Below are 27,877 nucleotides of genomic sequence, written 5' to 3'. Positions count from 1 at the left end.
AAAGACCTACAGTATCACAAAAATGTTAATTTTAAAACCCAAAGGTTTCACTGATTTTTTTATTTTTGTTACACTAAGAGTGTGCTCTGGAGATAATGACAAAATATGTGAAAAATTTCTTATATTAAAAGGGTATTTTAATATGAATTCGACAGCAAAATAGTAAACATCAATCAAAACGTAAAATAAAGACATACAATCTAATTTAACAGTATAACATGCTTTTAAATAACCTGTTAAATTTAAATAGAGAACAAGAATTAAAACACTTAAAAGAAAAAAATAAAATAAAATAAATAGACTAGAACACGCACACAAATACATACTTGGCTCTGGCTTAATAGAAATGCATTGTTTCCTCAAGACACTTGAAGCAGACACAGAGCCCGAGCTCGGGTCTTCTTGGGATACCCTGGGTTGTCTTCCTGACGGTCTTGAGTCTTCCTAGACTTTTACATCCTTGAAAGTTTCAAACCACTTCTTCTCAAACACAGCACCAGTCTGTTCTTGCAAGCTTGATAAAAATGACGGACTGTCATTTTCCTGATTGTCCTCTTTCATTTTCTCTGGTATAAATTCAGTTTCCATCTTCTAAAATACAAAACAAACACCACCACCCGAATTATGAAGTTAAATAAAATTTACTGCAGAGAATAAACCTCACTTGCTTCTAAAACCTGGCATTTTCTTGGAGAGAGAGGGGAGAGGAGAGGTTGGGAACATGCGTTGCTGCACCCACCACTCGACGAACCACCTGGACTGGGACCCGAGTTTAGCGGGTGACACCTCAGCACTACAGTGAAACAGTGTGGGATAGGTTAGGAAGAAACAGGCTGCTTTATTACATTCAACATATATTTGTAAACAAGTGTATTATAATCTGAACACACTTTTGATAAAGCCACATACCATCATTTATGATGCATATAGAGAAAAAATGTAAATCAAAAGGGCGTGAATCCATGAATTGTAAATTAGCCAGAAGTTTCTGTCACCATGGAGGCAGATGTTAGTAGATCATGCACTCACTAACATTATGATGTTTTCATTTCTTGTTTTTACATTTTCTGAAAATGTTTAGAATAATTATAAAATATCATCTTCTAGGTTTATACAGCTGACACAAAGTTATCCAATGCACAGGTCACTCTTAAACTACAGTCAGTCTTAGCAAACGCACACAGAGCAGTGCAGCTTAATTTTGTCCTGAGGGTGTACTGACCCACAATCTAATTGTTAATACTCAAGTTTATATGTAGTGGCCTAATCTTTGGTTGATATCCACCTCAGTCTATTCATTTAACTGCTGTAAATTCAATGTATAACAAGGTCCACCCCTCCAAAATCTAACTCAGCACAATGCCAGAACCGGAAAAACATTTGAGTCTGAACTACAAAAATACGTGCAACATCAGAATGTTATGTAAAATGTCTGCACAGAGGTACCCAGGGATGGGTGCTGGGTCTTCTCCTATTTTCCTTGTACCCCACCACACTAGGCCCTGTCATCCAGTTCCAAATATTCCCATATCACTGTTAGGCTGGGTTTATACTTCACGCGACGCTCCAGCTACACAAGCGTTTTACTGTTTATACTTGCGCGAGTACTTTACGTAAATCTGGAGGAATCTACCAGCTGGCAGTACGAGATATCATCACGGTGAGAACAGGTTCGGCTTCACTGTGTTGTGAATTGCCTGGAACATCCATTAAATTCCAATGACACAATATTTCTGAAAAGGATGTTTAATGATTAAATCCATCAATCCAGGGATTTGTCCATTCCAGCAAGCATTGGGCACGAGGCAGAAACAATCCCTGGACGGGCATCAGCTTTTCGCAAGGTGAATACAAGCACTGACATATACTGGCATCGTTTTAGTGTCACCAGATCTGCAGATCTTTGGAAGGAAACCGGAGCACAGTGTGGAAACCTGTAAACTCCAGGCAGGGAATACCAGGGACGTAACTCCCTGTGAGACAGCAGCGCTACCGCTCCGCCACCATGTCACCCCATGTGTGTAATTATTAACAGTATTCATTATTTAAATGAAATTAACAATTTATCTGTAATATGTAACATAAATACTTTAATGCATTTCATTTTGAAAGTGATATCAAGTATAAATCTAAGGATTCTAAATGTGCACAGAGCTGGGATATCGTACATTTAATGTGTTCTGTGTGGTGAGCTATTGCTGTTTGCCGCTGCTGTCAGGTCAGGAGGAAGCCCCAGAAAAAAAAAAAAAGACGGCACAGAAGACGGTATGTGAGACTTTTAAAATGTATCGTGTCATTACGATCAGGAATATGCGACGACTGAATATAAAAGCACCACAAATGCATCTGTATATCAGCATTTTGCTTCACCACATCGAACCATTCATCAAACATCGAAGCGCGCACATCAATCTCGTAGGATCCTCAAAGCGGCTTTCTGTCACGATAGTAAACAGAGACTCTGAAGTCAAATTCCAACTTTTAGCACACTTCACCCCCCCTCCCCTTTTTTTGCTGGTATTGCACCTTGCGCATGCATCACGTTAATTTCTGAGGACCTGCTCAGAGGACGAGTCAATGAACGCCGGGCAGCCATGATGCATACGTGTTCTGAGCGTGAAGTATAAATGAGCCCTTATGCATAGCCAGTACTTGTCATTTCCTCCAGAGGACCACACAGTCTCAGCTGCAATCTCACTGGTGTTGCAGCCTGGATGAAGGAGCTCCACATCTCCAGCTAAACCTGGCAAAGACAAAGCTCCTTGTTATATTGGCCTGCCCTTCTATTCTGTACCCCATCTCTTTAAACCTTGGGTCATTATCACTAACACCTACTAAGTGGGATGTTGATCCAGGACTAGCCATCCTTCACTGACCACACTGCAGCTCTCCTTGGGTCATGTAGATTAACTCTGTGTAACACCCACAAGGCCAGGCCCTTTCTGCTGAGCTTTGCAGCACAACGTCAGATCCAGGTGTTGGTCTTGTCACGTCTTGACTTTTGCAATTCCTTACTGGCAGGGGTACCTGCATGCACTACAAATGATTTAAAATGCAGCAGCATATCTTGTTTTCAACCAGATGAGACGGGCACGTATTACCCATCTTTTCCAGTCACTACACTGGCTTCCTGGTGCAGCACACATTAAATTCAAATTCTTCCTGGTTGTCTACAGAGTAGTCAAAGGGTCAGCACTCGTGGATATGGAGGCACTCGTGAGATTTTATGCTCGTTCTTCACCACTCAGTTCTACTAAAGAATATCATCTGGTTATACCACTTCTATGTGGCATCAAATCTCAATGCAGACTCTTCATGTGTAGCTCCTAGCTAGCTGAATGAGAGGACTCCTTCAGTGCATTTAAGAAGCATTTACATTTGCTTTATAATTGATGATGGTTTTGATGTGAGGTTCTCAGTAACTAAAATGAGCAAATATTCCTGTTGGCCAGTTTGGTTTTTGGCTTGGGATGGTCAGTTTTACACCCTTCTCCCAAACAGTCCCCTGATTGATGATTACTCAGTTATGCTGTCCTCTTTTGATGACAGCGTCTGCTAAGTGAATCAGTGTTAATGTTAAAACATTCAGGACAATCAGCCTTTACTTAAGGCCCCAAGAGCCCATTCCCCCAGTCCATGTACCGCATGGCAGTGTGGCACATTTTCATCAGATGGACTCTGATAGGTTGGTTTTGACACAGTGTAGATTACCTGTTCCCTTATAGTCTGTGCTCAAGTCTAAGCAAAGGGAATTCTTATATATACTTCAGCCATTGAAATGCATCGCGAGTGTTAAAAAGGAATACAAGATTCTCTAGATGAGTTTGTGCTTGTTAAGTGAATCTTTGTAATTAAGTCCGGACAAAGTGGGCACTGCAACATAACAGGCACAAAAACACCACTACGGTCTTTCCATTTCAAAGCTCTCACCTTAGCCAGGTTGTAAAACATCTCTTTACTAAGCTGCAGGTTACGGAGCACTTCTTCAATTTCTCTTTGAGACCTGCTGTTGATTTCAAGAATAAAGGAAGACTGCTGCACGCTGACAATCTGTAATAGTAATCTACACAATAAAAAAGAAAGATTTAAATCACCAAAGTAAGGAGAACAACTTACCAACATTAATGAAAACACACCTTTGTAAGTTGTGGAATTAATCCAGATACACTAACCATTATCAATGCCACCTTCTCAAAGGGAAAGTGATTAAAATAATTAGAAATATGAATGATATAATGTCTGTTTCAACAAGACACCCCTCTCTTTGGTGAAAATATTAGAAACATAAAATGTGGGCTTCTGACTTAATACAGTAGAAACAAGAAGGCTAATAAAAATGGCAATTTAGCAATGTACTAGTAGAAAAAGAGGTCTGTACACAAAACAAAGAGCGACTGCACAGACCTGCTGTGGTTTTATGTAATCAGAAGTATGTTTGCATAAAATTTCAATTTGGATTTCGGTTTGGTGGGGTGGCCGATTGACGTTTAAACAGGCCTCAGAGAATGAAAGTCAATGGTGGTCTGTCTGACATGCTGCCCTCCTCCAGTGGGTGACCCCCAGGGCTGTGTTCTTTTGTACATTCCCAATAGTAATGGTTGTCACAGTAAAATTCAAAATAGATTAATCTTAAAACTCGCTGATAATTCCGTGATTTTAAGCTTCTTTAATGGGAATCAAACTAGTCCTGGCCCAGTGGTAGAGGATCTTGTTAAGTGATGTGACAAGTCCTTCCTACAAGTAAACGTTACAAAAACTAAGGAACTAATAATCATTTTTAGAAGAAACACTATTTGCCCACAACAAAACAATAATCAAAGAACAAACAGTTGAGATTGTTATGAGTTATAAATATCCGTGGACAATCAGACTCCAAACTAAACATTAAATGAAAACACAGTAGCAGTCTGCAAAAATGCTCCACTGCCTAAGGAAGCCGAGTACTTTTGAAGTGAGTCGTTTACAAATCTTGTATGGAGTCTGCCTTTACTTATATTCTGTTGGCCTGGTCAGAAACAAAAAATAATCAATTTGTGAAAAAAAAAACAAAACAAAACAGTGAAGGTCTCTAAAACATGGAAATAAACTCCTGCAAGGGCTAAACACTACATAATAATACATTTTATTTATATAGCGCCTTTCCCATGCTCAAGGCACTTACAGAATATAAGAACGAACGGCAGGGTACACAGTATAGAGCATTGTACAAACCAAATAAATAAAGAAGATTACAACAGTGAATTCAGAGAAAAAAACGCCTGACAACATAATTGATGGTCTACACACACACACACACACAGAGGTTACATGAGCATCTTGACAGAGAGTTAAACTGAGAGAGGGGTAGTAAAGTCAAGTAGTCAAAAGTCTTCTCTAACAGAGGAGTTTTGAGTTATTTTTTAAAAGAATTCATGGAGTCAACTGACCTGATTAATTTCGGCAGATCATTCCAGAGTCTGGGCGCTATACAGCTGAAGGCCCTGCTGTCACCCATGGGGTGTAGATTAGTGTGGGGCACAACAAGATTGCCAGAATCAGAGGACCTTAGTGGGCGGGCAGGCACATAGTGATGGAGCAGGTCACTGATGTAGTTTGGCACAAGGTTATTTAAGGCTTTGTAGATTATTAGTAGGATTTTATATTCGATTCTGTAAGACACAGGGAGCCAGTGAAGACGGAGCAGGATGGGTGTGATGTGCTCGCTGCTGTTGGTTTGAGTCAGGACTCTTGCAGCTGAGTTTTGAATAAGCTGGAGCTGTGATATAAGATTAGAAGGGGCACCTGTCAGTAGAGAATTACAACACTTAATGCGGGATGCGATAAAAGCAGGGACAAGTGTTGAAAAATGCTCTAATGGACAACATTACATGCATTCTAGCATTAACCCCCTGAGGTGTCACCTGTAATTGTCAAGGACGGGGACTAAAAAGGCCTCATAGCCATACATTATGTGAGCTTTGTGTGGGAAGTTGAGGTTTAGTCAAAAGCGTCTTTGGCAGAAGGAAATTAAAGCTACACAGGAGGAAGTGTGGCACAGTGGAAAGAGAGCAAGGAGTGACTGTGAATTGTGGGCAAGTGGACCAGCCACCCCAAAACACAAAGCCTGCTACTACTATAAAGAAACCTCAACACTTATCTGATTTTTCTTTTACTGAGCGTTTTGTGTTCTCCTCACTATATTTACACCTTCCAATTTAATTGGACGATGGCGCCGACTGGTGTGACCCCCATCTGACTCTAAGTAACAGCGCAAGTACATACGCTAAACCAAGTTTATGTGTGTACTGTATAATATTAACAAAAAAGACAGCTTACTACTGAAAATGGCAAATCTAGGAGTGAGTGGGGATCGAACCGGGGACTCTTGATTACACTTGGTTTGCGTCTGTACTTGTGCTGTTACTTGGGAGGGTAGGTTAGAGCACGTGAGCTTATTCAGTGCAGCAAGATCAATGCACATGTTGATCTTTTTTTTTCTTTCAGTACATGTGCCTTCCCTGTTTATTTATATATCTAGTGACTTCTCTGCCTGTCTGTCTCTCTGTTACTGAGTGCTCTGTCTGTCTATGTGTTATGGATCTTAAAAATAACAGTTGTAAGGACACAACTGACAGTGCATACCAATTTAAAATTTTATGTCCGTTTGAGGTTAAAAAGAAAAAACATTTTTTCCTCCAACGGGGAATCGAACTCGGGTCTCTGAGGCACGGCAAGCTCACTGCTCTCTGAGTCAGCAAATCTTACCGCTAAGCCACAGAAGCTGCTGTAACATTCTTGAACCTTTTGTGAAAGTGTTTATTTGATGTTTGGACTTCATGCTTCACACATTCTATAGTTTATGCCTACATTTTGTAACATTTATTACTAAAATATGGAAAAGTCTCTGTTTTAACAATGTGTTTACACAGATTACTGTTGAAACGGAACACACATGAAATGAGTGTGTTCCAAATAACGATCTATCATTTCCACTCTAAAACTCCACTTCACTCCCAGATAATCAATCAAGGCATGAGCTGGGAGAAGTATGTGCAAGTTCTAAGTCGGTGGGGGGATGGAATAGTCGGCTGCTTGTAGCTTGTCTTTATCGGCACATTTACACGACAAAGGACGCTGGCAGAGAGATGCGAACAGTTTTAAGGTAGGCCGGATCTACGAGTTTTTTCATAGACTCTGGTAATTCTAGTGTTAAACCAGCTCTCAGCCCTCTTGATATTGTACCGCCACGCCTCTTAGTGGAAGCTTTTGAAGTTTTGGGTCCATCTTTACTAGCCATTATCAATGGTTCTATTAGTGAGGGGGCTGTGCCCTCATTTTTTAAACATGCTGCGGTGCGTCACTGTCTAAAAAAGGCAGAATTAGATCCTTGACATTTAGCCAATTTTCACCCAATTTCCCAATTGCCATTTCTGGCTAAAATGTTAGAAATAATTATTTATAAGCAATTGGTTGATCACCTTAACTCCAATGATTTATTTGCGATCTACCAATCTGGCTTTAGACGTTATCATGGTGTTGAGATGGCCCTCCTTAAAGTATTCAATGACATCTCAATTATTACTGACTCAGGTGGCGCTGCAGTCCTCCTCCTCCTTGACCTGTCTGCTGCCTTTGACACTATTGACCATGAGATATTGCTGATGCGGCTTGATCACCTTGTTGGGCTTAAAGAGGCTGCTCTTAACTGGTTCGGGTCATATCTAACTAGTAGACACTTTTCAGTGACTTTAAATTCATCTGTTTTGTCTACTGCTCCTCTCTTAAATGTGGTGTTCCTCAGGGATCCATTTTGGGTCCTATCTTATTCTCTTCTGGTCAGTTGTCTCTTCTTGTCCCTCGTACTAAGTGTAAAACTAAGGGGGACAGGGCTTTTGCAGCTGCTGCTCCTCGCCTGTGGAACTCTTTACCTCATCACATAAAGGAGTCATCTACAATTGAGCTGTTCAAAACAAGATTAAAGACTCATTTCTATTCACTTGCGTTCCGTGACCTTCAGTAATACTGATGGTTTCCTCATTGTGATTATGTAATCTTACCTCTATTTATTATTTGCAGTATTTTATTTATGTTCTATTATTTATTTCTATTTATGTTGTTTTTTTTTTCTCTTCTTTGTTGTAAAGCACTTTGGCCACAGCATTCCTAGGTTGTTTTAAATGTGCTATATAAATAAATTGACATTGACAATAAATCCTCTTTTTGGTGTCACTTTTTTTGGGCTTGGGGACAAGCTTGAAAGCAGCTCCTACAGTCCACACCAGACGTCAATCTGCACTATTTTACAAAGAAGCAGGCTGTGAAACAGGCCCAGTGCTCAAGGGGTTTGGCTCCAGTTTCCTGATACTCGGATCTGGGTAAGCAGGATACAAAAAGAGAATGGCGGATGCTCTCCAAAACACAAGGCTGCTGCAGTCCTAATCATATGCATACTTTGAAATGGCTAAAGAAATGTCTTTATTTCTGCTTGATACAAAGGACAGCACATCAATATAAGAGTGAAAATGTTTGTATAAACACTAATTTTTCTGATCTCTCTATTATATATATATAAAAAAAAAAGCTTGGAAGGAGACAATATGTGATTTTCTTGGACACACTTTAACGTCCCACGAGACAAGGAAGCGAGACAAAAGGACAGCTGCTGTACAGGCATTTAAATGATCGACGCACAGCACCACAGGCAGAACACACAGCTCGGCCAGCAACTGATCCGACCACATCTCCTTAGCGTGTGTTCAGCCCCCTCCCTTCACAACGTGAGCGGCAGAGATGTGAAGTGGGTGGCGTGTAACATGCCCCCATGGTGGGGGGAGGGGGTGGGCAAGCGAAGCAAGCAGGGGGCAAAGCCTCCTAGTATTTTAACATGTTTACTGCGGTTGACAATATAAAGGGAAACAGACTTTTAAAGAAAGAATATCAGGTAAAAGAGAGGCTAAATGAAGCAATTTAATATATTTTAAGTAATATGAAAGTAAACTTACTTGGCTCTGACAAAACACAGGCACATCTTCAACCAGGCAGTAATTTCGTTGTCCTCTCCTAGAGGTTTTGATGCATTTTCATCTGTAGCATCCTTTTCAGTTTCATTACTGTAGTGGTACAAAGGACACTGTTCGGTGAACAAGTGTGGACTAAAAGATGATTCTCTGTTTACTAAATGTGGGCGTGTGTGATTCGGACACTCACAATGTGCACACCAGTCAGTATCACATTTTCGCTCCTTGTTTTCACTTGAAAGTGATCTGTGATCCTCTGTGCAGTTTAAATTTAAGGACAGTTTGTATGCTGCTCCCAATTTCTTCCAATATGATGCATTGTAAGGATGCAAGGTAATGAGTTGCTGCAGACATGGGATCATCTTGGTTAGGTCTCCATTCCTCTGATATATAAACACATCGAGGTCTAAAACAGCAGTCATGTGGCTGCTATTGGTTGACTCTTTTCTCTATTAAAAAAGAAACAGAGGATTCTGCAGTAAGTTGTATATACAAAGTCATAAACATTCTCATAAAAATCAATGCTTCTGATTGAATAAAGAGAAAAACCAAAGAAAACACATCTGGTCCAATACAGAGTTAAAGGAAACTGGAGCCTCTCCCAGCAGCAGTGGGTAAAATACAGGAACCAAGCATGGATGGAACAGCAGTCCACTGTAGAACACACTCAGAGTGCATTGCTCAGGGCAAGTTAATGGTATCTGTCTGGCTAATGGAAATATCTTTGAGAAACGAAATTAGTGAAAAAACACATGAAGATGGCGATGAAGAACCAAAGGAGCCTATGATTCTGCCAAAATAAAAAAGTGTATTAGTGTACCTCTTCACTTTCTTGACTATACTGGTCATAACTTTTTTAAAATAATTATCACAAGGGTGCTGTAGAAATACAGGGAGGTCCAGATCCAATTATGCAGATCCAGATCGTCTGGATGACTTTGATTTATGCGGGGACGATTCCAGTTCGGTACGAAGATGATTCTTCATGTCGTCAGTTCGCACATTTCTCGATGGTCCGGGATTTTTCGAGTGATTTTCTATGTAATAAACTTAAGTTATTGCGTAATGAAAATTGCATAATTAGATCTGGACCACCCTATACATCTTTAACATGAAAAACTTTGGCAAATCTAGAAAATAATTTATCCCTGCAAAGAATGCACAAAGTGTAGTGATCGTCTCTCATTCTCCAGGTTCACCCGTGTTGGTCACTTGCCGCCTTACTGGAGGTGCTGCAGCAGGACTTTGTACAGCCAGATGCCCTTCTCAACACCAATCAAGGGATGGTGAAATTACTCTAAACGCAGGTCACAGGGGTATACATTGTAATGGTGTCCAATTTAAAAGAAGCGACGAGGCAGCTAGTTCTGGTAAGAAATAATCTGGCACCAAACTCAAAAGCCATATTTCAGATTTATACCTTACTTTCTTCAAAGAATGTTTTTAATGAAATCATCTGAAACAACAGGTATTGTTTTCTCTCAGGCATTATGTCCAGCACACTCACAGAATTTCAGAAATATCCAAGTGCGGCGAAATAAGAGCAAAATAAGCAAACTGCAGTTCAAGGCAACCATAACTGAATATGAAAATAAAACCAAGACTCAGAGGTGCAATTAATTCAGATGGTAAAAATCTGTGAACTCTGTTCTTTTGAATTTTAAAAAACAAAACTGTGCTTGCCGTGTTTGTGGCATACTTTATGTACTGGATACTTTTTTTTTTTAATTTAAAATTTCTCACTTTAATCGATCACTGTCCTTTTAAGTCTACTAAAGGTATTTTACTCGCTGGAAGGAAAAACTGTTGAAATTATGTGGCAAGTGGATGAGGTGGGGTGAAAAAATAAACTTTGATGAATACAGGAAAAGAAACTGACCAGAACAATGTGTTGTACAATGTGTCTATTTACAGAAACGTAATACCACAATGTACTGTACAATAAAATAATTTATAAAATTTGCATGTAGTCATTTTCTGAATAACTACACCATTTAAAATAGAGTTTTATAAAAACTATACATTTTCTGACTTACACTAATCATATACTCAAAGTTATAAATGGACACAGCTCTTACAATGCAAAAAAAGTTAAATATAAAAGAAACTGGTGTTAAAAAAGTGTGTGTTAACTTTTTAACTGTAAAATATAAACCTGCTGTTGTAAACTGGCAGTTTTACGTGTCACCTTCACACACGTAGCAAAGAGCAGCATCTTACCAGTTGGTCAGCGATTACCAGCGCCTCATTGAAACGGCCCATCTGACACAGGCACCGCGACATTGCTTCTAGAACATCCCTTCTGACTGCTACATTTTTGCATGGTATCAGAGCTAGGCAGCTAGAATATTCATACAGTGCTTTCTAAAGAGGAAAAAAGAAAAAACAAATTATAGAAATATTATGCAAAGCATGAGCAAAAAACTGTTTGATATGGCAGTCCAAATGAGAATCTAATAAACTGCCCACTCGGGTCAGTCAGCTCTTCATACCTTTGACAAATGTGCAGCAATTGCACACAATCGTTCTTTCTCAAAAACACAGCATCAGGTGGTCAGGCCCCCTATGCGTTACCTCAAAATCCAGCTTGCTGTACAACTGGTCAGCTCGAAACTTGAAGGCTTTCTGCCTCTCCAGTTCATCTACTGCATTCATTTCTTCAAAAAACCACTGTTTGCAATAATTGAAAACAAAGGCAAATAAAAAGTTAAAAATAAACACACACAAAAAAAAGATATGATATGTACTGTTTATGTTTTATACTTATAGCCTCCTCATATTTTATGCACCCAAGGGCCACAAGTCATTGGATTATAAAACACGGAGTTCAGGTTCACTCCCTACCAGACATTCAACACAGAACTTGCCAGTGCTCCGTCACCATCTACTTCACTGGTTTAGCAGCCTTTTTTTGGGGGTTACCCAGGTTGACCCGCAACTGTTTTCTCTCTATTATCTACAGTCCTAGGCATCCTTTGTGATTTTTCCCCGTATCATCCACCATCACCTCCTGCCACGCCGTCTTTCGGTCTCTTCTTGTTCGCCTCAGTGTTCATGTACCTCTTCTTTTTACTCCACATGCCCAAGCCACATAGTCTGTTTCTCCTCAGCTTAACATCTATCCCCTCCATACCAAGTCCTACTCTTCACTCAGCCTTTGCTCTCCTCTCACTCTGTGACACTCCACACACCATTCTGTTCATTTGTATCTCTGATCTTTCAGCTCTGCTTCATGTTCTGCCTTCATCGGCAATGTCTCACTCTCAAAGAGTGTACCACTCCTCACAGAGATTCATTCACCCCCCCACCCCACCAATGCCAGCGAGGCTCCTTCCAACTGTAATTAAGAAATGACTGGCTGGTAACTTTTAAAGCACCTTGACAAGACATTCACCACTACAGAACTACTTAACCTGCTGGTGGTGATGATGACGTATGGAACCAGGTATGCTGTTCTCCCACCCATCTGATCTTTTTTTTTGTTACTTTGGGGGAAAAACGGGTGTTGGTGGGTTATGACTTTTTGGGCTTCTTTAGGAAAAACAATGCAGTATTTTGTTTTGATTTTTTTAACAGCACCCTATGTGATGTTTACACACGTAGAACATTCCACTCTAAACACCAAGAGGGCACTTTTTGAGGTTACATACATCTTATAACATTGACCTAAGGAGACATGTCAAATAGTATGCATCACACTGTGCACTCTTCGGTGTTAGATTATACATTATTGTCAAAATTAGGGTTAGGTTTAGGGTAGGGGATTATAGCCTTTTGGCCAAATCAATGCATGGGTACACAGTTTTACTTATAACACTATTTTATGGGAGCTCATTATTCTGTCAGATCCTTAAAATTGGTCTATCAAGACCTTTATCACTATGTTCACTAACTCTCCTATATTACTACATTCTTATTAAATTTTAGCTATTGCATAAAATATTTTAATAGTATTTTAACAATTGTCCATAACCTTCATTATTTAGGTTGTGAATTTCCACTTGAGATTAATAAAGTATCTATCTGTCTATCTAAAAGGGAACATCTCTTGTTGGGCTGGTTTCTTGCAGTTTTCAGATGCCTTCAGTCTGGGAATTGCTGCAGCACCTGCAAAGGCCTATAGTTCATTCTGGATACACACATATGTCTGTAACACTCACACACACGCACACAAACACACAGGTAATTTCACATTGTCACGCTTGGGTCACAGATTTGCACAGAAACACAGGAGGTTGTAGAGACAGGAATTTTATTCAAACACTGCAAACAAACATGTCTCTTTTTTCAAAAGTTTAAACTGTGCTCCTTGACAAGACGGAGATGACAGTTCCGCCTGACAATTAAAAGAACGCAAAAATTTCTTCCTCTTCAAAGGAATGCACGTCAGGAGCAGAGAATGACAGAGAGAGAGAAAAGCAAACAATCACTCCAAATCTGACAGGTGCTGTTAGGACTTTCAAGTCTGCGAAGTACCACGCGGATCACACGATTGCTCCCTTGCTTGCTGGGCTGATCTATGTGAAGGTAGTCTTTCAGCGACTTTTTGTGAACAGCCCTCCAGCTCACAATATGTACAGCACCTATGTACCCCCTTTTCACATTTTATTGTTTTGCAACATGGTTTTTAACAATGATTAACACAAAACGGCTCTTCAGAGCCTATTAAACAGATTAAAACTGTCATGAGAAATGTTTCAACCTTTCTTTGAAAACTAAAGTTTCTTTTTTTTTTTGCATACAAGTCCATTGGAGTTTCTGACTGACCATCTCTGATTTACTCCATGCATGCTGAAAGTAATGTCCTTGTACCCCATAACTAGTGTGCAAAGTTTGCTTTAACTGCATTGATAAAAATTTGCTGAAATTATAGGAAAAAAGCTAAATTACCTGATACATGTTTTTTTATTTGTTGGTAATAATGCACTAACTAGCAAGTGGGACATTCTCGTGCTCCACCATCTGCATAAGCAAAATGAAAGGAGCCAAGTTCAGCAAAGCTTGAGGAAGACGCATGTAGCATGTGCTCTAAAGCTCAAGTGCTTGCCTGGTGTTGTGGCGGACAGCACAGTCAAGTCTGAGCTGCTGATCTAGTAAGAAGGGTATTCAATATATACCAACCCCCCATATCTTCTTATCTGCAACATTGTTGAAAACGCCGACATTGGGACTACAATTCCCATCAGCCAGTGCACTGCTTCAGATGATTTCCCAATATTTATGAAGTTTAAATAAAAGCACAGACACATGCGGTACATCACCAGAGGTGGCAAGGGCTGTGTTTAGTTTTTTTCTTCTTTTCTTTCTCTCAACAGCTTATAATAACAGGCTCACTGGATCACAGCATTCATCGGAGGGTCAGTCCTGTTGTTTAGACAGATTTCATTCACAAAAGACACTTTTCCTTCCATTTATTTGAATCCAGAACCTGTTCTGAGAAATGAGTTGCAAAACCCAGTGGATAGAGTGTATGTAAACCCTTTGGGAGCTACACCCCAGCCTCCTAAAAACATGAACAATTTCCAAACCCAAATACCTCCTTTTAGTAAGTTTCACTATTGCAAACTCAAACATGAAACATAACTTGGCTATTTTGTGATCTTATCTTTACCCATTGTTATATTTGACATATGAAGCGAGATTCCAGCTGCCAGCCAGTGGAGGTGTGATACACTTGGCCACATGTGCACGTCACTTTACCTACCATATGTGACAATAAATCTGACAAACCGATTACACAACATTTTTTTATTCAGTGCATAAGCCTTGCATCTGTTGTCCACCTGTATATCATAATTAAGTTCACAATACCGGTCAATGATCAGCGCTTTTTGAAGTTTAAAAAACAAAAACATGCAAAATTATCAGATGGAGCCAAGCAACGAGTGAACTGAATGAAGTGCAGTTTGTTTCAATAGCTGATGGTGATGCCGCTTTTCAGAATGTGATAAGAAGAGAACAGGATGGTGCTTTCGAGCGAGGAAAACTAAGTAGTAACTTCTGCTCTTTTGTTACCAGACATCTATTTAAACCCACCGTCTACTGAGGCAGCAGTAATGTGTGGCTTTGATGCTAATGGAGAGTTGAGATTTTTAGCAGCTTTTAGCTTTGAATGATTCATTTATTTCTATAGAACATTTTTATACAATGAATGCAGCTAAAAGATGTCAAAGAAACTGTCACAAAAAAAAAAAGAAAAAAAGATTAGGTAAGAATAATAAACAAGTAAGAAAGAAAATACAATCAAATGCAATCTTATAATGCATAGTTATCTAATTGGAAGAGTAGCGTCCTTCTACAGAACAGCAGTGTATCGTAAGTCTCTAAAGAGGAGTCTGGTGATCAGGTCTGATGGATGGGAGGACAGAAGAAAACAAAAACAAGAACACCAGATAAGTTGGACATAAAACAAAAGGGCAAATGACCACCCAGCCCCGACTGTGCCTAAATCATTCCTCATTGTTTCCAGGCTTCAATGCAGTGGGTCTCCTGGGAAGTTGGGGGCACCCGCCTTCATTCCAACATCACTGGTGGCTGCAGAGAGTCTCGATGAGGGGGTGGCAGCTCAAAACGACACCCCAGAAGTTACAGCAAGACCTGGATGAGCCTTTTTAAGAGTTCTATTGGGAGAAATTCTTATTTTATTCTGAAATAATATGATGTGCAATTTGTATTTAGTTTCTATTATCACAAGTGCACCTTGCATTTGTTTTCCATATAATTTACTTTTTAACTCATTTAGATTTTTAGAATCTCTATATATAATCTTCATTTGGATCTTGATCTTTGTTTGCCCGCGAATGAATTAGAAGCACCACTAGATGGCAGTAGAGAGACAGCTAAAACATTGCATTAAGAATCTCCTCCAGGCTTATACTACTGAAGACTGTAGTAGGCCAGTCACACCTCAAAACACAGACATTCAAATTAAACAAATTGCTGTGCTTTAAATTAACTAAAGAGATCTTCATTTAGATCTTGATCTTTGTTTGTCCGCAAATTCCACGCATGCGTAAACCAGCTTACAGTTTAGTACGTCGTTGTTACTCACGGATGTCAACAATGTGCCGGAATAACTAAAGGGGTGGTGGACAGTGTTACGCTGGTTAGCTCAGGAGATTTCCGAAGATAAAAGGTACGTGCCTATGTAACACATGAATGAAAGAAAGACAGTGGATAAAATGAATGACAATGTAACGGCACGTTCCGGAAATTATTATTGTTACGTTGTAGCCGGCGAGTGCTGCGCGTCTCACAGTTGTACCGTGGCTTGCTCACATGTCAGTGAAGTGATCCATATTTATGCTTTAAAGAGCCTGGATACCTATGTGTCATCTTTTATAACCACTGCTCCGTGTATATTGCCTTACTCTTTGGATGGCCACAAAACAACCCGAAAGATTGGAGAAAGGTTGACAAGAGATCGTGAGAGGAAACGACAGCGTCATGAAAACGAGACGGACTGTGAACGGACAGAAGCAGAAATGCTCCAGCACCACCACCACATAATTACGATTCAGACAGTGATTCCGAGTAGGCCGTTCACATCGAATCAATGTCCATTGTAATTTTGTTTCCCTTATAAAAATCATAAATCTGTGCGACGAAGGGCCCAGTTCACGACTGGCAGCAGCGTTTAAACAGGGAGCCCTTCAAAGGCAACTTTAACACGCGCAACGTAGTTGGGCGCACATGGCTAGTTAATTCTAATTTTTCTTTGCAAATGTACTCATTGCATTGTTTTATGTTTTTCACAAAATATGGATTTGCGTTTATGAAATGGCCAGCACGGTCTGCTGCGGTAGGGCTGCTGTCTCGCAGTAAGGAGGCCTGTGTGGAGTTTGCATGTTCTCCCCGTGTCCTCCCACAGTCTAAGACATGGAGGTGAGGTGAGCTGGAGGTTCTAAACTGGCCCTTACGTGCGAGTTTGCCCTACAATGGCCTCGCGCCCCATGGGGTAGGCAACAGATGACCACCATGACCCTGTTCAGGACCGAGCGGGTTATAAAACGACTGACTGTTTATGAAACGCTCCCTGATGATCTTATCGATTTTGACTTCGCGCTGTAATGAAAAGTAATATAATTTACCAGGTCATGGCCGCCCCCGACCCCAGTCTCTAGAATCGCCTCTGGACTGAATTGGCACGTTCAGCTCAAGTGAGTTAATATTAGCCTCTGGTTTAAAATAATTATAACCCAAATACAGTGCCCATGGCACTTCGGATACAGTCGGCTACCCGACGCACATTTTTCTACTTCTGTGCCGCCAATGAGGGGCGAAACCTGTACATGCATTTAAAATGTGAAGTTCACGCCCACGATATTTACTGATACAAATTCAAGTTTAAAATTTTCAAACGTTGCACCTGCTTATCACAAGAAGACATAACTATCAGACTAACAGCATCTTTCACATCACTAATCACATTCACATGGTCAGTTTATACTCTGTGTCACATTCTTATTTTTCTCCCGTACATACAAAGTTTAAACAAAGACGTGCGCTCACAATAATCAGAAGACGCCGCTAACATCCATGAGAACGAAGCCACGCCGCTGTCATTCATTTTCTTTCTTTGACAAAACAAAGAACCCAGACAAACTCCAAACACTAACCTCCGGTTCACAGAATTTGGCATTGTAAGACGTAACTGCGTTCCAGGATTTCTCCGGTGGGGTTATGAAAAAAGAATCGTCAAAGTCCGTCCCAAACAGTTCCATCTTTTCATATGTACAACACCTTAAACGTTCCGACTTTCAAAAACCGAATACCAGAAGAAGGTTCCGCGCGGCATTCATAAAGTACCCGGAGGAATGAGCGACTGAACTGGAGTGTAGTCGAGTCCGTTCCACCTGTTCTTCGATAATTTCAAAAATAGTGTAATCTATATCGGAGTCTAAAAGGGCAGCCAACATTGTAATTTCTTCCGATAAATCTTCAATTTTGTCTCTGAAATAGTACGTAATATCTTCGGCAGAATCCATTTCATCGGCAGTAGTAAGCATTTTTCTAATTAATTCTTGTGCTATCGATTCACCAATCAGTAACTAGAGGGCGTGTTAGAGCCCACCCTCTCAACTTTGACGAGTTAAAGTGACAGTTTTATTTCAAGTCGTATTTCATGACGGTTTGCAGGAATGTTACGGACAAAATGAAATAAATAAATAAGCAACGAAAAACATATTTCATGACACATTTATTTATTTATGCTCTCATTTCATGACATAATTATTTATTTAGGCTCTCATTTCATGACACATTTATTTATTTTTGCTCACATTTCACAGTACTTTTATTTATTTATTTAATTTTGTCCGAAATATTCCTCCATAATGACCACCTACAGCCTCACACAATTTAATGAATGATTTCATGGTCAGGCAATGCAGGAGCCCGTTATAGACGGGGTGCCATCTCATTTCAGAGCTCCGTCACCCACATGTTTTTAATATGCTTCCGTATCTTTAGAGTCATCATGTCTGATCACAACCCCTCACTCTTTTCCCATTTTGTTAAGTTGTAGCCTTCTGCTAAAATCGTTTAAATGATTTTTTTTCCATCATCAAGCAACACTCAATACCCCAAAATGATAAAATAAAAACAGGAGTTTAGGATTTCTTAAAAAAAACAAAAAAAAAAAACTGAAATATCACATTGGCACAAGTGTTCAGACCCTACACTTTATTAATTAATAATTAATTAGACTGGATTAGGAAAGACACAGTCCTGTCTAGAGATGGTCCTGCAGTCATGAGGTCCAAAAGGGTTGTGTTGAGGCACAGATCTGGGGATGGCTACTAAAACAAAGAATGGAGACCAAACTGGATGAGCTCCAGAGAATTTGTGTGGGGATGGGAGAAACTTCCAGACATAAAGCCATCAGTGCAACACTCCACCATGTTGGACAAGCCAGATGATTCATAAAAGCCTACTTGGGAGTTTGCAGTAAAGCACGTCAAAGACTTTCAGCCTATGACAGACATAATTCTCTGGTCTGATGAACTGTTTGACCTCAGTTCTAAATGTCATGTCTGGATGAAACCAGACACTGCTCATCAAATGTGCAATAACATTCCAGTGGTGTAGCATGGTGATGGTGGTGGTAGCATCATGCTGTGGGGGTTAAGGACTAGGAGACTAGACAGGGTTGAGGGAAAACTAAATGGAGAAAAAAACAACTTCAGAGCGTTCTGGACTTCAGTCTGGGGTGAAGGTTCACAAGACAACAAAGGAGTGGTTTAGGGAGAGCTCCAAGGATGTGCTTGAGTAGACACCAGCTAGAGCCTAACCATTTCTAGAGAGACCGGATGGTCTCCTTCCAACCTGACAGAGCCTGAGGGGACCTGGAGCAAAAGAATGAGAGAAAATCTCCAAATTTGGGTAGGTGAAGCTTTTCACACCAAACCCATGAAGACTTCAGGCTGAAATCACTGCCAAAGGGGCTTCAACAAAGTGTCAGGATACTTGTGTTAATGTGTGCCTTGAGCATGGGAAAGGCGCTATAAACAAAAAATGCATCATTATATCAGTTTCTTATTTTTAATACATTTGCAGCATTTTCTAACGTTGTTACTCTGGGGTGTTAATTGTTACTTGATGTGGAACAGAATGAATTTGGGATAAAACTACAACATAACAAAATGTGGTGCTGCAGATTGACTACAATGGCCACAGTGTTAACACTAGTGATGGTGGTGCTGGCATCAAATTTAGGACATTAGGGATGCCACGTCTTTAAAAATAAGCTGTTCTGTGACACTGCGGTGAATTGTAAACGACCCTGGACCTTTGATTAAAACGCACTTTTACTCATGGATGTTCCCAAAGTACTGTGGGACTCTGCCTTATATTTTGGTTTATGATAAAACTCCGGAGGAAAGCTGTCAGTCATTAGATGATGGTTAGTTATGAGCAGGAATTCAGAATTCAACATTTGGTATCATAAACAGATAGCAGCTGGGCGATTTCATGGTCGGGAACCCCTGCAGATTTTATTTTTTTCTCCAGCTGTCTGGATTTTTTTTTTTTTGTTTTGTTATTTCTGTCCTCTCTGGCCATCGGACCTTACTCTTATTCTAAGTCTTACTTTGTCTTTTATTTCTCTTTTTTTCATCATGTAAAGCACTTAGAGCTACATTATTTGTATGAAAATGTGCTATATAAATAAATGTTGTTGTTGTCGTCACTAGAACTCAAACAATACAAGACAGCAAGAATCGGACAAAGAGAGAGAAGAATGGGGCATTAAGGGAAGGTGACCAAGTGAGAGAAAACATCATGGCGTTGTTCATCTTAAAGTATACAGAGTAATGTACTGTTCTTGTGCTCATATATACTATAAGACAATAAAGACGTAGAAGAGCATGAAAAAACACCAATATGTTGGACTACATTATAAAGTTCAAGTAGGTTAACTGTGTACGACAAATAAACCAATAACTCAACTTCTGAATAACACCTAGAAATCAGTAACAATTTACTGACAATGGGCATATTGTATGTGTGGGTGGCATGGTGGTGCAGTGGGTAGCGCTGCTGCCTCGCAGTTAGGATACCCGGGTTCGATTCCCAGGTCCTCCCTGCGTGGAGTCTGCATGTTCTCCCCGTGTCTGCGTCCCCAGGTTAGGTGCATAGGCGATCCTAAATTGGACCTAGTGTGTGCTTGGTCTTGGCCCTGTGGTGGGCTGGCACCCTGCCCTGGGTTTGTTTCCTGCCTTGTGCCCTGTGCTGGCTGGGATTGGCTCCAGCAGACCCCCGTGACCCTGTAGTTGGGATATAGTGGGTTGGATAATGGATGGATATTGTATGTGTACACCCTGTTGAGGAAAATAATTAGTCCAAAAAAAAGCCTTGAATCATCATTACAATTAAACTCCATGGACATTCTTTATTTACACCAACTAGTGGGCGCAGCGAGGCTCCTCATAGCAGTCTTAAGAGATCAGCTCCTGTAATCTCTTTGGTCACATACATACATTATGTATCAGTAACATTTCAGTCCCACCAGTGAGCACTCAGATAAAAGGTACTTTCAAGCAATACCCCTCTGCCATTAAATAACATCCAAAGGTCCCAGAAGGGACGTTCTTATACATATGCGAACTACGCATCCGTGTAGGACCCTGATCATGAGGGGGGGCTCCGACTTACAATTTTTTTTTTTTTTTGGTCGGGCTGTGGGCCCCATCATGCCCCGGCACTGCTGCCGTCTGTGCCAGTCCTTAATGTTGTGTGTCACGATACCCTCCTCATCCTAAATTTTAGCGTTCTTTTCCGGACGCTTTATTTGAACACCTTCCTGTGCTGCAGGGGGGCGCCACACCCTGGACCCCCCACCCCCATCCAGGGCCTGCACATTTCTGAACTGCGTAAGCCCCACAGACTGCTAAGAACGGCACTGGTCCCAGAATAGTTAATCATTTCAAGTTGTATCTAAACAGAATACGACTTCTATGTAAACTGTTATCACAGAACAAAGCACAAAGTTACAGATTATATATGATCTTCACTCCTAATGTACAGTGCATCCGGAAAGTATTCACAGCGCATCACTTTTTCCACATTTTGTTATGTTACAGCCTTATTCCAAAATGGATTATTTTTTTTCCTCAGAATTCTACACACAACACCCCATAATGACAACATGAAAAAAGGTTACTTGAGATTTTTGCAAATTTATTAAAAATAAAAAAATTGAGAAAGCACATGTCCATAAGTATTCACAGCCTTTGCCATGAAGCTCAAAATTGAGCTCAGGTGCATCCTGTTTCCCCTGATCATCCTTGAGATGTTTCTGCAGCTTAATTGGAGTCCACTTGTGGTAAATTCAGTTGATTGGACATGATTTGGAAAGGCACACACCTGTCTATAGAAGGTCCCACAGTTGACAGTTCATGTTAGAGCACAAACCAAGCATGAAGTCAAAGGAATTGCCTGTAGACCTTCGAGACAGGATTGTCTCGAGGCACAAATCTGGGGAAGGTTACAGAAAAATTTCTGCTGCTTTGAAGGTCCCAATGAGCACAGTGGCCTCCATCATCCGTAAGTGGAAGAAGTTCGAAACCACCAGGACTCTTCCTAGAGCTGGCCGGCCATCTAAACTGAGTGATCGGGGAAGAAGGACCTTAATCAGGACAGTGACCAAGAACACGATGCTCACTCTGTCAGAGCTCCAGAGGTCCTTTGTGGAGAGAGGAGAACCTTCCAGAAGGACAACCATCTCTGCAGCAATCCACCAATCAGGCCTGTATGGTAGAGTGGCCAGACGGAAGCCACTCCTTAGTAAAAGGCACATGGCAGCCCGCCTGGAGTTTGGCAAAAATGCACCTGAAGGACTCTCAGACCATGAGAAACAAAATTCTCTGGTCTGATGAGACAAAGATTGAACTCTTTGGTGTGAATGCCAGGTGTCATGTTTGGAGGAAACCAGGCACCGCTCATCACCAGGCCAATACCATCCCTACAGTGAAGCATGGTGGTGGCAGCATCATGCTGTGGGGATGTTTTTCAGCGGCAGGAACTGGGAGACTAGTCAGGATAAAGGGAAAGATGACTGCAGCAATGTACAGAGACATCCTGGATGAAAACCTGCTCCAGAGCGCTCTTGACCTCAGACTGGGGCGACGGATCATCTTTCAGCAGGACAACGACCCTTGTTGTGGCGAAAAATTCATCATCAGAAGGCTTTTTATGTAAAAATAAAGGCTATTAGGACTCAAGACAGACAGACAGAGTTTTAAGGCTTTATTGCAATAAATCAACCACACGGACTCAACCCAATTCGGCTGAATGTGATTGAGCCCTGAACATTACAGCAATTGAAGTTTTTATAACAATTTCTTATCATTTTTATCTCGTTCGATTAGCTCATTCTGCACCTGGTTTTACTGTCCATTACTCCTCTTGGTGTCTGTTCGGCTTATTTTGATTGGTCTAAGACTGGGTGGATGGCTTCCTCTTACCATCTGTGGGCTTATCTTTTCTGACCTCACTATAATGAGCTCTCTTACCCATCTTCCCTGACTCCCTTCTACTCCTGTCCGGCCGAACCTTGAGTTTCCATGGGAACCCGTATTATCTCCTTACTTTCCTATCACTGGCCCCCTCGTGGTATTTTTATTTTTCTATGCTGTTCCAATTTTCTCTAACTGGCCAAGGCTTCAATTCCATATATGGGTTTCGTCTCATCATTTTCTTTCTTAAACCTTCCAACTTTTTTTTATAATAGTGACCTGAAGCTGAAGCTTTAATTAAAAAGAAATCTAGCATGTGCTTTCATTTAATCATTGCTTGGCATGCTTGATTTGTCTTAATTTCTACACTAAAGTTAATTTCTAATATATTCTTCTAATATTTTTGCTAATGTCTGAATTTACTAAGATTTTCTCTTCATGCATTATGTGAGTGTGACCTTGCTTACAACAAAAGCCTTTTGTTGCCTTTCTGCTGATTCATCAACCCAGCTGGTTTCGCTATGTGCCTTTCAGAGCCATCTTCTCTGTGTTATCGCTTCCTAGCCTTGAATCACAGGTGTTTTTATTTTAAAAAGTAAACTTTTTTCACATTGTCATTATGAGGTGTTGTGTGTAGAATTCTGAGGAAAAAAATGAATTAAAAAAATTTTGGAATAAGGCTATAACATAACAAAATGTGGAAAAAGTGATGCGCTGCGAATACTTTCCGGATGCACTGTACATCAAGTCAGAATGTCCCAGTTCAACAGACTGGCACTTTCAAGCACTTTTTTCTTTTTCCTTGCAACCCAAACACACAACCACAGCTACTAATTCAAACCCAGTGAGTAAGCAGCTCTACTTACGTATACACGTGCAGAACAAATTCTACGACTCCTGTATCAGGAATTCATGGTTAACAAGACCACCTGGGCTTGCCTGGGGGTATTCAGGGTCCTTTCGTGTCCTGTGCTAATCACTGCAAATTTCTTCCTTTTGCTTAGTGTTCTATTTAAATAAAACAATATTTAAGAGAACAAATACCACATATTCAATGTAACTTTAAATGCTTAACATTTCGGTTTCTAAACAATGACATTCATCTTGTTTGAAAGAGAATGCAGTTGTTTAGTTTTTTGGCAAAACAACGCTGTATTGTTAAAATGAGTTTTCATTTGCAGCATTCTCCACCACTAAAGTGTGCTGTCTTGAAATTTTAGGTGAAAGAGCAGAGTCTGGCGATGATATACACCCGGGGATTTGGGCAACGTCAGTCCAGAGGGCCGCAGTAGCTGCAGGTGTTTGTTCCAACCCGATAAGTCTTCATGAAAAGTCAATTCTTGCTGAGGAAGCACTTCTTGCTCAAGTGACATTTTTCTGCTTCATTTTAGTGGTCTCCCTTCTTAACACTGCCCACCCTTAATCACTTCTACTTAAACAACTGCATTCACATTTTTTAATGGCTCCTTATTAGCAGTAAGATGTAAATGACAAAGGAACCAGTAGTTCTTCGTGAGACTTGCTTGCTGTATACATCACAAACTATCTTATCTGGTTTAATGAAATATTTGAAAGGAAACTGAAGTAAAAAACATGAAGGACTGAGAATCACTCATCCATTTAAGGCTTCAAATTATTTGGATGACATCCTTGGAAAGGAAAAAAATCTACGACATAAGAATGGTGTGACAAGGTAGAGCTGAAAACACTTCTTCTTTCGGATGCTCCCGTCATCTTCTTCCATATCTTTCTGTCCTCTGCATCTTATTCTGTTACACCCATCACCTGCATATCCTTTCTCACCACATCCATAAACCTTCTCTTAGGCCTTCCTCTTTTTCTCTTGCTTGGCAGCTCTATCCTTAGCATCCTTCTCCCAATATACCCAGTATCTCTCCTCTGCACATTTCCAAACCAACACAATCTCACCTCTCTGACTTTGTCTCTTAACCGTCCAACTTGAGCTGACCCTCTAATGTCCTCATTTCTAATCCTATCCATCCTCGTCACACCCAATGCAAATCTTAGCATCTTGAACTCTGCCACCTCCAGCTCTGTCTCTTGCTTTCTGGTCAGTGCCACCGTCTCCAACCCATATAACATAGATGGTCTCACTACCATCCTGTAGACCTTGCCTTTCACTCTTGCTGAAACCCGTCTGTCACAAATTACTCCTGACACTCTTCTCCACCCATTCCACCCTGCCTGCACTCTCTTTTTCACCTCTCTTCCACAATCCCCATTACTCTGTACTGTTGATACCAAGTATTTAAACTCATCCACCTTTGCCAACTCAACTCCCTGCATCCTCACCATTCCACTGACCTCCCTCTCATTTACACACATGCATTCTGTCTTGTTCCTACTGACCTTCATTCCTCTCCTCTCTAGAGCATATCTCCAGATCTCCAGGGTCTCCTCAACCTGTTCCTTACTTTCGCTACAGATCACAAAGTCATCAGCAAACATCATAGTCCATGGGGACTCCTGTCTAATCTCGTCTGTCAACCTGTCCATCACCACTGCAAATAAGAAAGGGCTCAGAGCCAATCCCTGATGTAATCTCACCTTCAACTTTAATGCATCCGTCAATCCTACCGCAGACCTCACCCCTGTCACACTTCCCTCGTACATATCCTGTACAACTCTTACGTACTTCTCTGCCACTCCCGACTTCCTCATACAATACCACAGCTCCTCTTGAGGAACTCTGTCATATGTTTTCTCCAGGTCCACAAAGATGCAATGCAACTCCTTCTGACCTTCTCTAAACTTCTCCATCAACATCCTCAGAGCAAACATCACATCTGTGGTGCTCTTTCTTAGCATGAAACCATACTGCTGCTCACTAATCATCACCTCACTTCTTAACCTTGCTTCCACTACTCTTTCCCATAACATCCTGCTGTGGCTCATCAATTTTATTCCCCTGTAGTTACTGCAGTCCTGCACATCTCCCTTATTCTTAAATATCAGCACCAGTACACTTCTTCTCCAGTCCTCAGGCATCATCTCACTTTCCAAGATTCCATTAAACAATCTGGTTAAAAACTCCACTGCCATCTCTCCTAGACACCTCCATGCTTGAATAGGTATGTCACATCTAGGCCAACGGCCTTTTCATTTTTCATCCTCTTCATAGCTGTCCTTAATTCCTCCTTGATAATCCATTGCACTCCCTGATTCACTATCTCCACATCATCCAACCTCTTCTCTCTAGCCGCTTTTCCACTGCATAGTACGGCATGACACGGTTCAGTACAGCTCACCTTGGTTCGGCTCAGTTCGGCTCGGTTTGCGTTTCGACTGCAGTTTAGTACCGCTTTAGAGTGGGTGGGATTATTCACGTGTCGTTAGAGTTGCGCCGCCTCTACTGCCGTGACACCGTGGAACTTTTACAACAACACGCAGACAACGACAACACTTTAGCTCGACGACGCGCAAGGTTAAGCATCTAAAAAAAGCACCTCACTAGCTAACTTTTATCACTGTTGCAAAGCATAAAATGAACTTAACTGCCAGTGTAACATTAAAATGCTGATTCTGTATATTACAGATCTTCCACATTTTGCAAAAAAGTCGCCGCAACAGACTATCTGTTTTTCCACATTTTGCAAAAAAGTCGCCGCAACAGACTATCTGTTTGGACATTTAACCGTGCTTCAGAGTGGTGGGATGTGCTTGTTCCCGGTTTTACAAACACTCAGTGGCTGGAGAACTTTCGAAACTTCTGCGTGTCTGTACCTTTAAAGAAAAGAATAGCCAGTGACGCAGTAATGACGATTTTCTCCGGCCAATCAGTGACCAGCAGAGTTTACACGTCACATTTTGGTAACGGTTCGGCACGCTTGGAACCTCGGCTGAGGTGGTACTAAAAAAAGGACCAGGTACCAGGTACTGTTCCCAGTGGAAAGCCCCGCAAAAGTGAGCTGTACTGAACCGTGTCGTGCCGTACTATGCAGTAGAAAAGCGGCTTCTCATTCATCAGTACTCTTTCCATCTGCCCAACACACTCTCCTTGCTTGTGAGTATGTTTCCATCTTTATCCTTTATCACCCTAACTTACTGCACATTTTTCCCAGCTTGGTCCCTTTGTCTAGCCAATCGGTACAGATCATTTTCTCGCTCCTTAGTGTCCAACCTCTCATACAACTCATCATATGCCTTTTCTTTAGCCTGTGCCACCTCTCTCTTCACCTTGCACCTTATCTCCTTGTACTCTTGTCTACTTTCTACATCTCTCTGACTATCCCACTTCTTTTCCATCCTCTTCCTCTGTATATTCTCCTGTACTTCCTCATTCCACCACCAGGTTTCCTTTTCCTCCATCGTCTGTCCAGATGTCACCCTTACTACATCTGCTGTAGTTTCCCAACTTTCTGGTAACTCTTCACTATCACCCAGTGCCTATCTCACCTCCTCCGTAAACTCAACCTTGCAGTCTTCCATTTTCAACTTCCACCATTTGATCCTTGGCTCTTGCCCTCACTCTCTTCCTCTTCTTGATCTCCGTCATCCTACAGACCACTATCCTATACTGTTTAGCTACACTTTCCCTTGCCACCACTTTGCAGTCTTCAATCTCCTTCAGATTTCTCCTCCCATCCACACCATGATAGAACAATTTGAATCCACCTCCGATCCACCTGGCCTTACTCCCCCTTCCATTTAGTCTCTTTCACACACAATACATCAACCTTCCTTCTCTCCATCATATCTGCCAACTCTCTCCCCTTACCAGTCATACTGCCAACATCCAGAGTTCCTACCCTCAATTCCACTCTCTTTACTTTCCTGCTCTCCTCCTGCCTCCGGACATGGTTCCCCCTTTGGCTAACAGTAACCTAATTTCCGTCAGCACCCTGTTGGCTAACAGTACTGGTGGTGGTCGTTGTTAACCTGGGGCTCGACCAATTGGGTATGGGA

At 41.1% G+C, this 27,877-nt stretch overlaps 1 protein-coding gene across 2 annotated transcripts; it reads right to left on the bottom strand.

The window, feature by feature from the left end:
- Positions 1-159: 159 nt before the first annotated feature.
- Positions 160-17,869, bottom strand: zgc:101716 (uncharacterized protein LOC492784 homolog). 2 transcript variants are annotated; one of them, XM_039736741.1, is made up of 6 exons: positions 17,615-17,869; positions 11,571-11,666; positions 11,217-11,360; positions 8,982-9,445; positions 3,931-4,063; positions 161-591 (listed from the first exon to the last, which is right to left on the bottom strand). In XM_039736741.1, exons 1-6 carry the CDS (start codon positions 17,717-17,719, stop codon positions 445-447), a joined length of 1,089 nt encoding a protein of 362 aa, XP_039592675.1. In that variant the 5' UTR covers positions 17,720-17,869; the 3' UTR covers positions 161-444. The 2 variants fall into 2 exon arrangements, with proteins under 2 accessions (XP_039592676.1, XP_039592675.1); XM_039736742.1 differs by lacking the exon at positions 11,571-11,666 and having other exon boundaries at positions 160-591.
- Between the last annotated feature and the right edge of the window lie 10,008 nt (positions 17,870-27,877).

This window comes from Polypterus senegalus, chromosome 15, assembly GCF_016835505.1.
Source record: "Polypterus senegalus isolate Bchr_013 chromosome 15, ASM1683550v1, whole genome shotgun sequence".
Classification (NCBI taxonomy): Eukaryota; Metazoa; Chordata; class Cladistia; order Polypteriformes; family Polypteridae; genus Polypterus; species Polypterus senegalus.
Note: the sequence above shows the minus strand (reverse complement) of the source record. Positions and strands in the feature narration are given on the sequence as shown.

Bases quoted from the DNA above. Each gene is read 5' to 3' on its own strand.
- zgc:101716 (XM_039736741.1), bottom strand. From the start codon at position 17,719: ATGGAACTGTTTGGGACGGACTTTGACGATTCTTTTTTCATAACCCCA. The intron at 11,361-11,570 runs GTAACGCATAGG...TTTCCTCTTTAG, and splicing joins ACAGCAAGCTGGATTTTGAG to AAAGCACTGTATGAATATTC. The intron at 9,446-11,216 runs GTAAGATGCTGC...CTTTTTTAATAG, and splicing joins TGGTAATCGCTGACCAACTG to AGAAAAGAGTCAACCAATAG.